The sequence below is a fragment of the Macaca mulatta genome, chromosome 16, assembly GCF_049350105.2.
Source record: "Macaca mulatta isolate MMU2019108-1 chromosome 16, T2T-MMU8v2.0, whole genome shotgun sequence".
In the NCBI taxonomy this organism is placed as follows: Eukaryota; Metazoa; Chordata; class Mammalia; order Primates; family Cercopithecidae; genus Macaca; species Macaca mulatta.
Genome location: NC_133421.1, coordinates 88109873 through 88122603, shown reverse-complemented (window position 1 = coordinate 88122603; position 12731 = coordinate 88109873). Strand labels below are relative to the sequence as shown.

The 12731-nt window shown below is 52.0% G+C and overlaps 1 protein-coding gene and 1 non-coding gene across 27 annotated transcripts in view; both read right to left on the bottom strand.

Annotated features, from left to right (window-relative positions):
• PGS1 (phosphatidylglycerophosphate synthase 1) overlaps window positions 1-12731 on the bottom strand; it is a 49380-nt gene that overhangs the window by 25139 nt on the left and 11510 nt on the right. For 19 of the 26 annotated variants that reach the window (XR_013405723.1, XR_013405722.1, XR_013405724.1 and 16 more), the window contains 5 exon segments: window positions 8884-9073; window positions 4568-4645; window positions 2573-2672; window positions 1392-1581; window positions 116-294 (listed from right to left, as the gene is read on the bottom strand). Coding sequence is in view for 8 of the 26 variants with exons in the window: in NM_001194399.3 (NP_001181328.3) it covers window positions 116-294; window positions 1392-1581; window positions 2573-2672; window positions 4568-4645; window positions 8884-9073 (737 nt within the window). In the remaining 18 variants the exon portion in view is untranslated. 26 annotated transcript variants of the gene reach the window in all.
• On the bottom strand, window positions 866-994 carry LOC114673305 (small nucleolar RNA SNORA30/SNORA37 family). Its single transcript, XR_003724024.1, has one exon. It is a non-coding gene; the product is annotated as a small nucleolar RNA SNORA30/SNORA37 family (small nucleolar RNA).

The window sequence follows — 12731 nt, the reverse complement described above, 5'->3', positions numbered from 1 at the left end:
AGCCCTCCCACCCAAGATCCCTATGCCTGCGGCAAGGCCACCCAGAGGCGTGCTCTCCTGGGCCCTCACTCCACCCCACCCACAGCCACAGAAGGGTGTCAGCGGCAGCCCCTACCTTTGTAAGGATGCACCATCCCATCCACCACCTGCACCGTGTCGTCCCCCTGCAGCTGCAGGGACACATCCCCCACCGCGTCCACCAGCTCCGTGAAGAAGTCGGCAATCTCCACGCAGTCCTGCAGGAACACGTAGCGATCCTGGCGGTTGGTGAAGTAGGAGTCACTCAGGTTTGCACTACAGGGATGGAAGACGCAGGTTCTCAGGTGAACTAGCAGGGGGGCGACAAACTCAGGTCAACATGCAGTTAACAAATAGCTACTCAGCAATGAATACGTGCAAGAGACAAAGCCAGAGTCGATCCAAGCTGACACAGCGAGTGACCCACAGGCTCCTCCTCTCAAGGAGCTGACAATCTAGCTGAGAAGAGGAGATGCAGACACAGAAAGTCAGCTAACCACGCAGGGCTTTTGTTTGCTTATTTGTCCTGAGACAGCCTCATTCTGTCGCCCAGGCTGGAGTATAGTGGCATGATCTTGGCTCCCTACAGCCTCCGCCTCCCAGGTTGAAGTGATCCTCCTGCCTCAGCCTCCTGAGTAGCTGGGGTTACAGGCGTGCACCACCACACCCAGCTAATTTTTGTACTTTTAGTAGAGATGGGGCTTCACCATGTTGGCCGGGCTGGTCTTGAACTTCTAACGTCAGGTGATCCCTCTGCCTCAGCCTCCCAAAGTGTGGGATTACAGGCGTGAGCCACTACGCCCGGCCCATGCAGGGCTATTTATCAGTGCCCATGTTTGTTTGTTTTCTCTGTCCCACTAAGTGACAGCTGCCACTGGAACCGTCCCAGAGCAAGGATGCAATCAAGGGCTTTCTCTCAGCACCAGCAACCCAATCCTGGTCCCACTGCCGAGGGGAGGGCCTGTGAAAGGGCCCACATTTATCAACCCAAGGACCTGGACTTCCAGGTCTGACTCTTGTTTATTTTTCTGGCTCTGTCTACCTGACAAAGTGACTCATCCTCTCTGATCTGTTTCCACATGTACACAGTGAGGAAAATACCACAGAGGGTCACTGGGGGTGGGAACAGACAACACACCTGAGTGGCCAGCACATGCTAAGTGCCCAATCAACAGTGACTTCCAGTCAGTCCCTGGGGGTTTCCAGCCTCAGTGGCAGAGACAGTGCCAGGGAGGTGCTGCGGGTGCACAGCAACCAGACCTACAAGCAGGTTCTCCAAGGCTGAGGGGAACGGGTTTCCCACTGTTCCTATTCCACTGCCCTCCAGCCTGCAGAGCAGGAAGGCAAAAGCACCGGCAGTGGGAAGCACTCACCCGCTCAAGATGACGCTGTTGTCGAAGAGATACACCTTAATGTGCTGCAGGCCAATGGTCTCGTTGAAGCGCTCAGGGATGAGGAGCCGGAGCAGGCCGCGGAGGTGCGGCGTGTGAAAGAGGGAGACTCGGACCTGCTCTGGGAACCTCTGCAGAAGTGGGAGCAGCATCGTGCGGGAGTTCTTCCGGCCTGAACACAGGACAGAGAAAGCGGCCGTTGACTCACAACAGGAAGGCATCCTGCCTCCAGTGAGGAGCCACCTCCACGTGGCCTCGCCTTCACCTGCGCTGTCCACCTGAATCATTCACACCAACTGGGGCTACTCCTAGCCAGGGGACTCCTGGGCCAACCTCTGTCCTGTATGCTGGCCACATCTCAGGCCTGGAGTGCTCAGCATGGCAGATGCCTGCTCTTTTTGCCACCCAGCACCCATTCACCCTCCTCCTGGTAACTGCACCCAACCTCCTCCTGGGGCACTACCCCACCCACTCTCAGCATTTCTGCTCTGGGAGACGACCCTACCCACCTTGCCCCTCACCCCCAGCTCCATGGCGGAGCACACAGGCCTGGGCCGGACTATTCGGCACAGTCCAAGCTCCCGGCTGGGCACGCCACGGTCAGGCCACTCAGGAACTTTGACCGAATTCTCAGGAAACCAGACTCTTTCAAAGGACAAGGTATCATAGGGAGACAAGCCTAAGCCACCAGGGGTCACCACACAGAGCCTGAGAAGGAAGCCAGGCCAAAGAAAACAGCTACGGGATGGATCCTGGCGACACAGCCAAACCCCAAATCACAAGCCACCCAAAGCAGATCAGTCACAGGAGTCCAAAAAAGTCTTTTTGCCTAAGGCAGTTTTTCAAGAGACAAAGTCTGGCTACATTGCCCAGGCTGGACTCAAACTCCCAGCTCAAGCAGTCCTCCCACCTCAGCCTCCCAGGCAGGTGGGACCACAGGGCGTGCCACTGACTCGGCTCCTGCCTAAGCTGATTTTAGTTGGGCTTTCAGTCACTTGCTGCAGAAAAAAATCCTAACTCACACAATCAGGCATCCTGGGCCAGCATGGATGATCTTCAAATAGCCTTGTCTCTGCCTGGGGACGAGGGGGTGACAGTAACTCCTCTTGGAACTGAGGATCTGACACAGGAAGCATGAGGGGCCAGGCGTGCATGCCACCTACCTCGTGAGCCCCGCGTGAAGTCTAAGAGAATGGAGACCTTGAGATTTGAAGGAAACTTTGCTTGGAGTGACTTTTCTAGAGTACTTTCCAGGCAGTCCACCTACCAAGAAAGAACACAGAAGAAGAGAACATTAAGACCCAAAGAGGTGTGTGTATTCAAAGAAAAACAAAACGCCCCATCGGCTAGTGCTCTCGTCATCTTCTCCAAAGACAGGTTTGTGCCATCAGCACTCGGACACCAACACCACAAAAACTCTCTGTCTGAGAGCCCCTTCTTGATCATCAGAAGCAGCACCCAGGGGCCCTGATCTCCTCCAGGAATGGAAGGGGACCTGCAGGCAGAGGCGTGCTGCCTGACAGCCAGCCCATGCCACCCTGGAAACGCTACGACACCAGGTCCCACGTACATTTCAACACAGATAATCCTCACAGACAAAACAAACAGTGCCCTCCTCGTAAAGAGCACTTAGTAAATATTTGCCAAATGAATGAATCCAAGACACGGCCTGCCCACTGGCCACTCTCCGCAGTGCTGACATTCCATTCTTCTCCCGTGAGAACACACAGGCTCCCAGGCTTGGAGGGGAGGGTATATCCTTAAAAGAGAGGGAGGCAGCCGGGTGTGGTGCCTCACGCCTGTGATCCCAGCACTTTGGGAGGCCGAGGTGGGCAGATCACCTGAGGTCAGGAGTTCAAGACCAGCCTGACCAACATGGAGACCAACATGGAGAAATCCCATCTCTACTAAAAATACAAAATTAGCCGCGGTGGTGGCGCATGCCTGTAATCCCAGCTACTCGGGAGGCTGAGGCAGGAGAATCACTTGAATCCTGGAGGAGGAGGATGTGGTGAGCCAAGATGGCGCCACTGCATTCCAGCCTGGGCAACAAGAGCGAAACTCTGTCTCAAAAAAAAAAAAAAAAAAAAGAGGGAGGCCTCCTTCTTAGGAGAGGCAGAGAGGGGAGGACGGCTCATATGAACCCATTGCCCCTCCCTCTCCACACTCCAATCCCTATAGCTCCCACCTGTAACTCTGAGCGAGGACAGACCAAGAAACGGCACTAACTCTGGGCAATGGGCCCCATCCGTTTCACCATACGGAGCGGAAAGCAATCCCAGGAGACCAAGAGAAAGACGTGATCTCATTCACAGACTCACTTCAGCTGAGCCTCAGCTCCCGCCACGTACCAGAACTTGCGCTGGCCCCAACAGCTCATACAAACCTGGGGACTGCTGGCTCCTTCCCACCCACCTATCTCACTGTAAGTGACAAGGATGGCACAACAGCAAGTCCAAGGGGAACAAGGCTGGCAGCAGCCCTGGCACTTGACACCAGCCCGTGGCAGAACCAGCCAGCCAGCCCAACTTGCACTCAGGTCCGTTTGTCCAGTACAGGGTCAGAAAGCCTTTTGTGTAAACAGCCAGAGAGTAAATATTTGGAGCTTTACAGACCAGATCAGCGCTGTCACAACTACCCAGTTCTGCCGCTGCAGCATGAAACTGACCACAGATAATAGGCGAATGAGTGTGGCTGTGCTCCAACAAAATTTTATTTACCAATACAGAAATTTAAAGTTTTCGTAAGTCATAAAATACTATTTTTTTTCTTTCCCAATTATTTGAAAATGTAAAAACCATTCTTTCTTAGCTCACAGGTCACACCGTAACAGGTGGCAAGTCAGATTTTGCCTGCAGGCCACAGTCGGCCAAGCCCTGAACTGGCAGGCAGAGCTGCCTGGGACCCTGTGTGAGTAGGAGGACACTGCCAGTGAGGCCAAGAAGGCCCAGACCAGGCCTCCCCACGCTCTCCTCACCAGGCCCTCCCCACACCAGGCCCTCCTGACATGCCCACATCTGGGGCAACAAAAATAAGAGCTGGCTCTGACATGGAGGCCAAGGAAAGGCAGCTCCACACCAACTCCATGGCACAAAAAGCTGTGGCACGTTGGGGCCCATTCACTACTGCTACCAGGACCATCTCCCCATAAACCTTACCAGTTCCTGTTCCAAAGGACCTGTCCCCAGGTAGAGGGATGCCATCACGACCCGCTTCTTGGCCACTCTTATCTGCCCCTGAGAGAGGAGAAAAATCCAAAATTCAAATTTATCATTTTCATGGTTCACTAAGAAAACAGAACCCTTTGACCTGGCAAGCAAATCCTACTCCAAGCTGAACTATCCTATGTCTTTGCCAATTAATATTTAAAGCAAGCTCGAAACGTGTATGGTAACCTCCCAAATAAGTTCCCACAATCCTAAAAGAAAATAGCCTGCAAAGTAAAGCAAAGTCTGGGCCAACTATAAAATGCAACACGGCCATTAAGAAGAATGAAGGCAGGCTGGGTGTAATGGCTCACGCCTATAATCCCAGTACTCTAGGAGGCCGAGGCAGGCAGATCGTTTGAAGCCAGGAGTTCGAGACCAGCGTGGCCAACATGGCGAAACCCTGTCTCTACTAAAAACATAAAGATTAGCCAGACCATGGTGGCGCAGGCCTGTAATCCCAGCTACTCAGGAGGCTGAGGCAGAAGAATCACTTGAACCCAGGAGGCAGAGGTTGCAATGAGCTGTGATCACACCACTGCACTCCAGCCTGGGCAACAGAGCAAGATTCCGTCTCGAAACAAAGAATGAAGGCAATCTACGCACACTGCCACGAATGTCCACAATGGATTGCTGAGCCACAAGCAAATGACCTGTGCTCCCACCTCCTACACCTCACTCCTGCACAAAGCATGCAAGCGCACGCGCATGTGCGTGTGTGTGTGTTTGTGTGTCTGCAGAAGCATGGAGGGTACACAGCAAACTGTCCTCCAAAAAGCAGAGCTCAAAGGAAGGGGAGTATGGACACAAACCTGCCCTCTTTACCTTCTACCCATCTGCACAGTTTCCAATGTCCATATTCAGCATGCACCACTCTTGAAATGTAGATGGACAGGTATACAGACACGTGAGCAGAACACACCAGTGCCCCAACATGACACCCCAAATCAGTCCTAACAGCCAGGGGCCTCTCCCTAGCAGTCCCACCCCAGAGAAGGAGGCAGGGGTACAAAGAATGGCAGGGGTACAAAGAATGGCAGTGCTACCAAAAGATACACAGGAGACCCAGGTGAGAGGGAGGCAGCTTCACATCTACCTGCTTCTCTATCAGAAGGAACATCACAGCCCACCCTGCATCGTCAACACAGGATGACAGACAACTTGACTAGACAGAAACATGAACAATCACTAGGAAAGGCTTCCGGACAAGGAAAAAACAAAGCAACTTCCCAAGGTTGCTATTTCCTTTGTTTTGTTATGAATTAAAATAGATGTTTGTGGGGGTAATGATTATAAAGAAAGGGAAAAATAAATAAGGCATAAGACGCCGAGCGTGGTGGCTCACGCCTGTAATCCCAGCACTTTGGGAGGCCAACGCAGGCAGATCACAAGGTCAGAAGATCGAGACCATCCTGGCTAACACGGTGAAACCCTGCCTCTATTAAAACAAAATACAAAATATTAGCCGGGCGAGGTGGCGGGCACCTGTAGTCCCAGGTGCTCGGGAGGCTGAGGTAGGAGAATGACATAAACCCGGGAGGTGGAGCTTGCAGTGAGATGAGATCGAGCCACTGCACTCCAGCCTGGGCGACAAAGCGAGACTCCGTCTCAAAAAAATAATGAAAGAAAGACAGAAAGAAAGACAAAGACAGAAAGAGAGAAAGTCAGAGAGAAAGAGAAAAAAGAAAGATTGAGAAAGAAGGCATAAGACAATTTAGTTCAGGCAACCAAAGCATATCTGACTGTTTACTACAAGACACCAGGTCCTACAGATGTAGCGAAGGCATGGGAACCAGGCAGAAACCAGCACCGTCCTCCCTTCTCGCTGTGTGCCCTGGGAAGAAACATGCTACTCAGTGTGACACACACTAGGAGAATCTGCCCACACTTCAGCGCAGACTGCAGGGAAAGGAGGCCCTGGCGTATTCTCCACCTGCTGGGGCAAGCCCTTCTGCCCCTTCCTGCTCTCTGCAGGCCCACCCTCCTCAGGCAGGGCCCGACCTCCTGGCCAGGGGATCACTACATGGAGACAGTCAGTCATCCTCCCAGAGTTGATTAGGACAGAGAAGAATTGCCTTTGAAAAACTTGTTTCTTCAGGCTGGGCACGGTGGCTCACGCCTGCAATCCCAGCACTTTGGGAGGCCGAGGTAGGTAGATCACCTGAGGTCGGGAGTTCGAGACCAGCCTGACCAACATGGAGAAACCCTGTCTCTACTAAAAATATAAATTAGCCAGGCATATGGTGGTGCATGCCTGTAATTCCAGCTACTCAGAAGGCTGAGGCAGGAGAATCACTTGAACCCAGGAGGTGGAGGTTGTGATGAGCCGAGATCGTGCCATTGCACTCCAGTCCGGGCAAACTCCATCTTAAAAAAGAAAAGAAAAGAAAAGAAAAGAAAAACCTGTTTCTTCAACTTGAGGAGAGAATCAAGTAGGAGCAAAGAGCCAACAGCTGCAGCACCATTTGGTACAAACAAGGATGCCCAGGACAGGTGAGCAGTGCAGGGAGGCGGATGAGGGGAGAACAAAAGGCCACGCCTGTATGCACACACAGAACGCATTCTGAATGAACCAGTCAAGCTAAGTGTGGATCAACAAACAGAACAAAAGCGCAAAAGGAGAGAAAATGGGCAGGCACTCAAATGACTGAGAGTTCATTTTCCGCACAAAGATGAGTCTCTACCTAGATTTCCTATTGTCTCCCAGCATTCTGCCTGCTTGGCCTGGCCCCATCAGACCTTCATTCTTCTTTTTTTGTTGAGACAGAGTCTCGCTCTGTTGCCCAGGCTGGAGTGCAATGGCGCGATCTTGGCTCATTGCAACCTCCACCTCCCAGGTTCAAGCAATTCTCCTGCCTCAGCCTCCTGACTAGCTAGGCTCACAGGTGTGCACCACCCTTCCGTATTTTTGGTAGAGACGGGGTTTCACCATGTTGACGAGGCTGATCTCTAACTCCTGACCTCAGGTGATCCACCCGCCTCAGCCTCCCAAAGTGCTGGGATTACAGGCGTGAGCCACCATGCCTGGCCTAGACCTTCATTCTAATATCATTGCTAATACAAACTCATAGTTCATGCTGTTAAAAATTAATTAGTGTTGAATTACTTCATTCCAATTAGCAGTTTAACCAGAATAACTAGATGTGGCATGTAAACCTGAGTAACACGTTGAAAGCTGAACCCCCAAATGCAAAACTTACATCACTACCAGGAGAGGAAAGGCACACACTTAAGACAGAGTCCCTAAAGAATCAAGACTATGCCGGGCGCGGTGGCTCATGCCTGTAATCCCAGCACTTTGGGAGGCCAAGACGGGCGGATCACGAGGTCAGGAGATCAAGACCATCCTGGCTAACACGGTGAAACCCCGTCTCTACTAAAAATACAAAACACTAGCCGGGCGCGGTGGCCAGCGCCTGTAGTCCCAGCTACTGGGGAGGCTGAGGCAGGAGAATGGCGTGAACCCAGGGGGCGGAGCTTGCAGTGAGCAGAGATCCGGCCGCTGCACTCCAGCCTGGACGACAGAGCGAGACTCCGTCTCAAAAAAAAAAAAAGAATCAAGACTACAAGGCTTAGACCCAGGATGTCTAAATTCCCCGTTACCTTGAAAGGCCTCTTCATGCATATCAAATCGCACCCACGAGTTTTTACTTCCTATTACATCTACCAAGATGACACTCATACTGTGTTTGGAGATGATTCCAGGGTTAGGGGTCCATCATGCACAGACTAGATGAAGATGCCCTCCTGCCCTGTCACCTTTAGCAAGGACATACCCGTGTGGCCCACGGGTCCTCAGTCCTCACTAACCTCCCTTCTCGTGGTCACAACTTCACCGTGGAACAAAAGGAATCAGTGCACCCATAAGAATCAAAGTCTAGGCCCGTGGCCGCACACGGTGGCCAGTACTTTGGGAGGCCAAGGCAGGAGGGCCATTTCAGCCCAGTGGTTCAAGACCCGCCTGGGTAACATAGTGAGACCCCTTCTCAAAGATAACAAAATAAATAAATAAAAATGAGGTCTAGTTCCTTGTTCTCACTGTTGCCTTCTCAGAGCTTCTCCACCTGAGACACTGGCCCCGCAGGCAAGTTTCCGATTGTGGCTCAGCTCAACCATCCATGAAGCTGAAACCTGACAGGTAAAACCTGGAAGGAAGGAAGAAGCTTGAGCAGCTATCAAAAGTTTCTAGACTAGAAAGCACTCAGGACTCACAAACCTAATCCCCCAAAAGCTCTAACTCAAACTTTTTTCCTTTAGATACAACTTACCTTCATGAGCTCAAAAAACTCTGCTGGGGAAGAAAGCACCCTGACGTGAGAACTGGAGACTCCAAATTCTGGAACCAGGTTTCTGATCCACTGGAACCGGTGCACGCCTTCCGGACACAGGCAGCAAGGTGGGGAGGTGACCTGGGGAACAGTGGGGGACAGCAGGGGAGCCAGTAACAGCCATGGTGACCTGGTTAAAGAAATAAGCAACTGGGTCATACCTCAAATACTTCTGCAGAAGTCCCTCTCAGTTACTGGTGGGTGAAGAGGGGCTGGGAGATGGGTGTGTTGTTTGTGTTATGAATGTCAGATTTTCTAGAACATTTTCAAAAGTGAGCCCAACTCAAGCCCTGCTAAAGGATTTTTCCTTCGGCCTTTCCTCTTATTCCTTAAAAAGCCTACTAATCGAGCAACTTGAGAAGTGTCAGTACCTATAGATAAACCCCAAACTTTAATTCCAAACAACTCAGGAACCAAATTTAGAGCATCCACAAGTAAACTCATAAAAGCTACCACATGGTTTGCCACCATATGGCAACCTTCTAATGAATCTACCTCAAAAAAATGTGCCTGCAGCCACCACTAAAAGACACTGAGCAGAACGGTAAGTGTGGCAGAAGTCTCATGATTACAGCCCAGACGCCCCACTTTATGACTCATGAGATAAACAAGATTTCTATTCAAGGAAGTACCCAGAAAAAGAAACTTTTCTCTTTAAAAATCCAATTTATGCTGAGCATGATGGTTCAGGCCTATAATCCCTGCACTTTGGGAGGCCAAGGCAGGATGACTGCTTGAGTCCAGGAGTTCAGGACCAGCCTGGGCAATATAGCGGGACCCAGTGTCTACAAAAAATTGTTTAAAATTAGCTGGGCAGGCAGGGCACAGTGGCTCACACCTGTAATCCCAACACTTTGGGAGGCCAAGGCAGGTAGATAACCAGAGGTCAGGCGTTCCAGACCAGCCTGACCAATATGGTGAAACCCCATCTCTACTAAAAATACAAAAATCAGCTGGGCGTGGTGGTGTGTGACTGTAGCCCCAGCTACTCGAGAGGCTAAAGCAGGAGAATCGCTTGAACCAAGGAGGTAGAGGTTGCAGTGAGCCAAGATCGCACCACTGCACCCCAGCCTGGGTGACAGAACAAGACCCTGTCTCAAAAAAAAGTTAACTGGTCATGGTAGCACACACCTGTAGCCCCAGCTACTCAAGAGGCTGAGGCAGGAGGATCTCCTGAGCCTAAGAGTTCAAGGCTGTTCTCCCAGCTCTGATCATGCCATTGCATTCCAGCCGGGGTGACACAGCAAGACCCTGTCTCAATCAATCAAAATCAGACTTGGAAAGAAAAGCTGGAGCAGGGAGAGAAGGGAGAAAATGAGCCCCTCTCAAGAGTAATGATGAGCCGTGGCCGGCCACGGTGGCTCACGCCTGTAATCCCACCACTTCGGGAGGCTGAGGCGGGCAGATTACCTGAGGCAGTAGCTCAAGATCAGCCTAGCCAACATGGTGAAACCCATCTCTACTAAAAATAAAAAGACAGGTCGGGCGCGGTGGCTCACGCCTGTAATCCCAACACTTTGGAAGGCCGACGCAGGCGGATCACGAGGTCAGGAGATCGAGACCATCCTGGCTAACACGGTGAAACCCTGTCTCTACTAAAAAATAGAAAAAATTAGCCAGGCGTGGTGGCGGGCGCCTGTAGTCCCAACTACTCGGGAGGCTGAGGCAGGAGAATGGCATGAACCCGGGAGGCAGAGCTTTCAGGGTGTCATGATCACGCGACTACACTCCAGCCTGGGCAAAAGAGACTGTCTCAAATAAACGAACAAATAAATAAATAAGCCGGGCATGATGCAGGTGCCTGTTATCCCAGCTACTCAGAAGATGGAGGCAGGAGAATTGTTTGAACCTGGGAGGCGGAGGTTGCAGTGAGATGAGATGGTGCCACTGCACTCCAGCCTGGGCAACAGAGCAAGACTCCATCTCAAAGAAAAAAAAAAAAGAAGAGTGATGATGAGCCGTGCCCCTTCACCGTCAGCCACATCCTGTTTGGTGGGGTCACACACCATCTCTGGCCAGCGTTAGCTCGACCACATAAAGCTGCACCCCTGGCGGACTCCACACTCCACTGAGGCCAAGGCTGGAGGAGAGGCATTTCTGCCCACAGAGCTTCATTTCTGCTCCTCAGTGACTAAAAAGCCTGCGGGAGACGGGGGTGGAGGGACTGCACACCCAGAGCCCCACACAGACCTGAGCTACTATGAATCCTAGTCCTGCAAACAGCAGCAGGAAAACCCACTTCAGCGTGTGACCTCAAGAGGGACTTGGGAGAGAGGACGCTTGGACATCCCAAGGCCTGAATGGCCAAAATTCCAGGAAGATGATTTCACTCGCTTGCTTCACGATAAAGCCCTCAATCTTCCCAGGCTTCGTAAATGTCCCTGCACAGACACCAGATGGCCCACAGCTGCACTTCCCAGAAAGCCCACCGGTCTGTCACTGCCGATTCACTGCCAAGAAAACCTTAGTCAACAGCAGAAGGTGCTGGCTCTGTGGATCCTGGAAGTCTGTGACTGGCCGTGGCCACCCAGTGCAGAGGTGGGAAACAGCTGTTCTCCCGTACTGTCTCTAGAGGGGTGATGACACTCACAGGCATCAGCTTGCAGATGAAAGGCCTAGATGTGTAAAGCAGGGCTCGCTGCCTGGGTTTCCTAAATCCCGGGCCACCCTCCTGCAAAGCTCAAGAGAGGAGAGCGAAGGACCCTTCAGTGCAGCAGAAACCACCAGACAATGGGAAAGGTGCACAGCGACCCATCAACCCGAGGTCCCAAGGGGCCTAGAGTCTCACATTCACTAATGAAACATGGTCTGTGGGGGGGTGGGGGAACAGGCAACAGCAGCATAAAATCAATGTCTCCCCTGCCTCACAGCACTTCCGCCATCTCTCAGATCATCCAAACATCAGGTGCCACCTGTACTGCTCCAGGTCACGTGGTCAGTCCGCACACAGCCTTCATAGAAGCTGAGAGCCGCAGCCCAACGTGGTGGCTCACGCCTATAATCCTAGCACTTTGGGAGGCCAAGGTGGGCAGAAAACTTGAGGTCAGGAGTTCGAAACCAGCCTGACCAACATGGTGAAACCCCGTCTCTACTAAAAACACAAAAAGATTAGCTGGGTATGGTGGCACACGCCTGTAATCCCAGCTACTTGGGAGGCTGAGGCAGGAGAACTGCTTGAACCCAGGAGGTGGAGGTTGCAGTGAGCCAAGATCACACCACTGCATGCCAGCCCGAGTGACAGAGTGAGACTTCGTCTCAAAAAGAAAAAAAGAAAAGAGAAAAAAGAAAAGGCGCCGGGCGTGGTGGCTCATGCCTGTAATTGCAGCACTTTGGGAGGCCAAGGTGGGTGGATCACCTGAGGTCATGAGTTCAAGACCAGTCTGGCCAACACGGTGAAACCCCGTCTCTACTAAAAATACAAAAATTGGGCCAGGCGTGGTGGCTCATGCTTGTAATCCCAGCACTTTAGGAGGCCAAGACGGGCAGATCATGAGGTCTGGAGTTCGACAACAGCCTGACCAACGTGGTGAAACCCTGTCTCTACTAAAAATACAAAAATTAGCCGGGCATGGTGGCACGCGCACCTGTAGTCCCACCTACAAAGGAGGCTGAGGCAGAAGAATCACTTGAACCTGGGAGGCAGAGGTTGCAGAGAGCAGAGATCCCACAGATGCACTCCAGCCTGGGCAACACTCTGTCTCAAAAAAAAAAAAAAATAGCCAGCAGTGGCTGAGGCAGGAGAACCGCTTGAACCTCAGTGCCAGAGGTTGCAGTGAGCCAAGATCGCG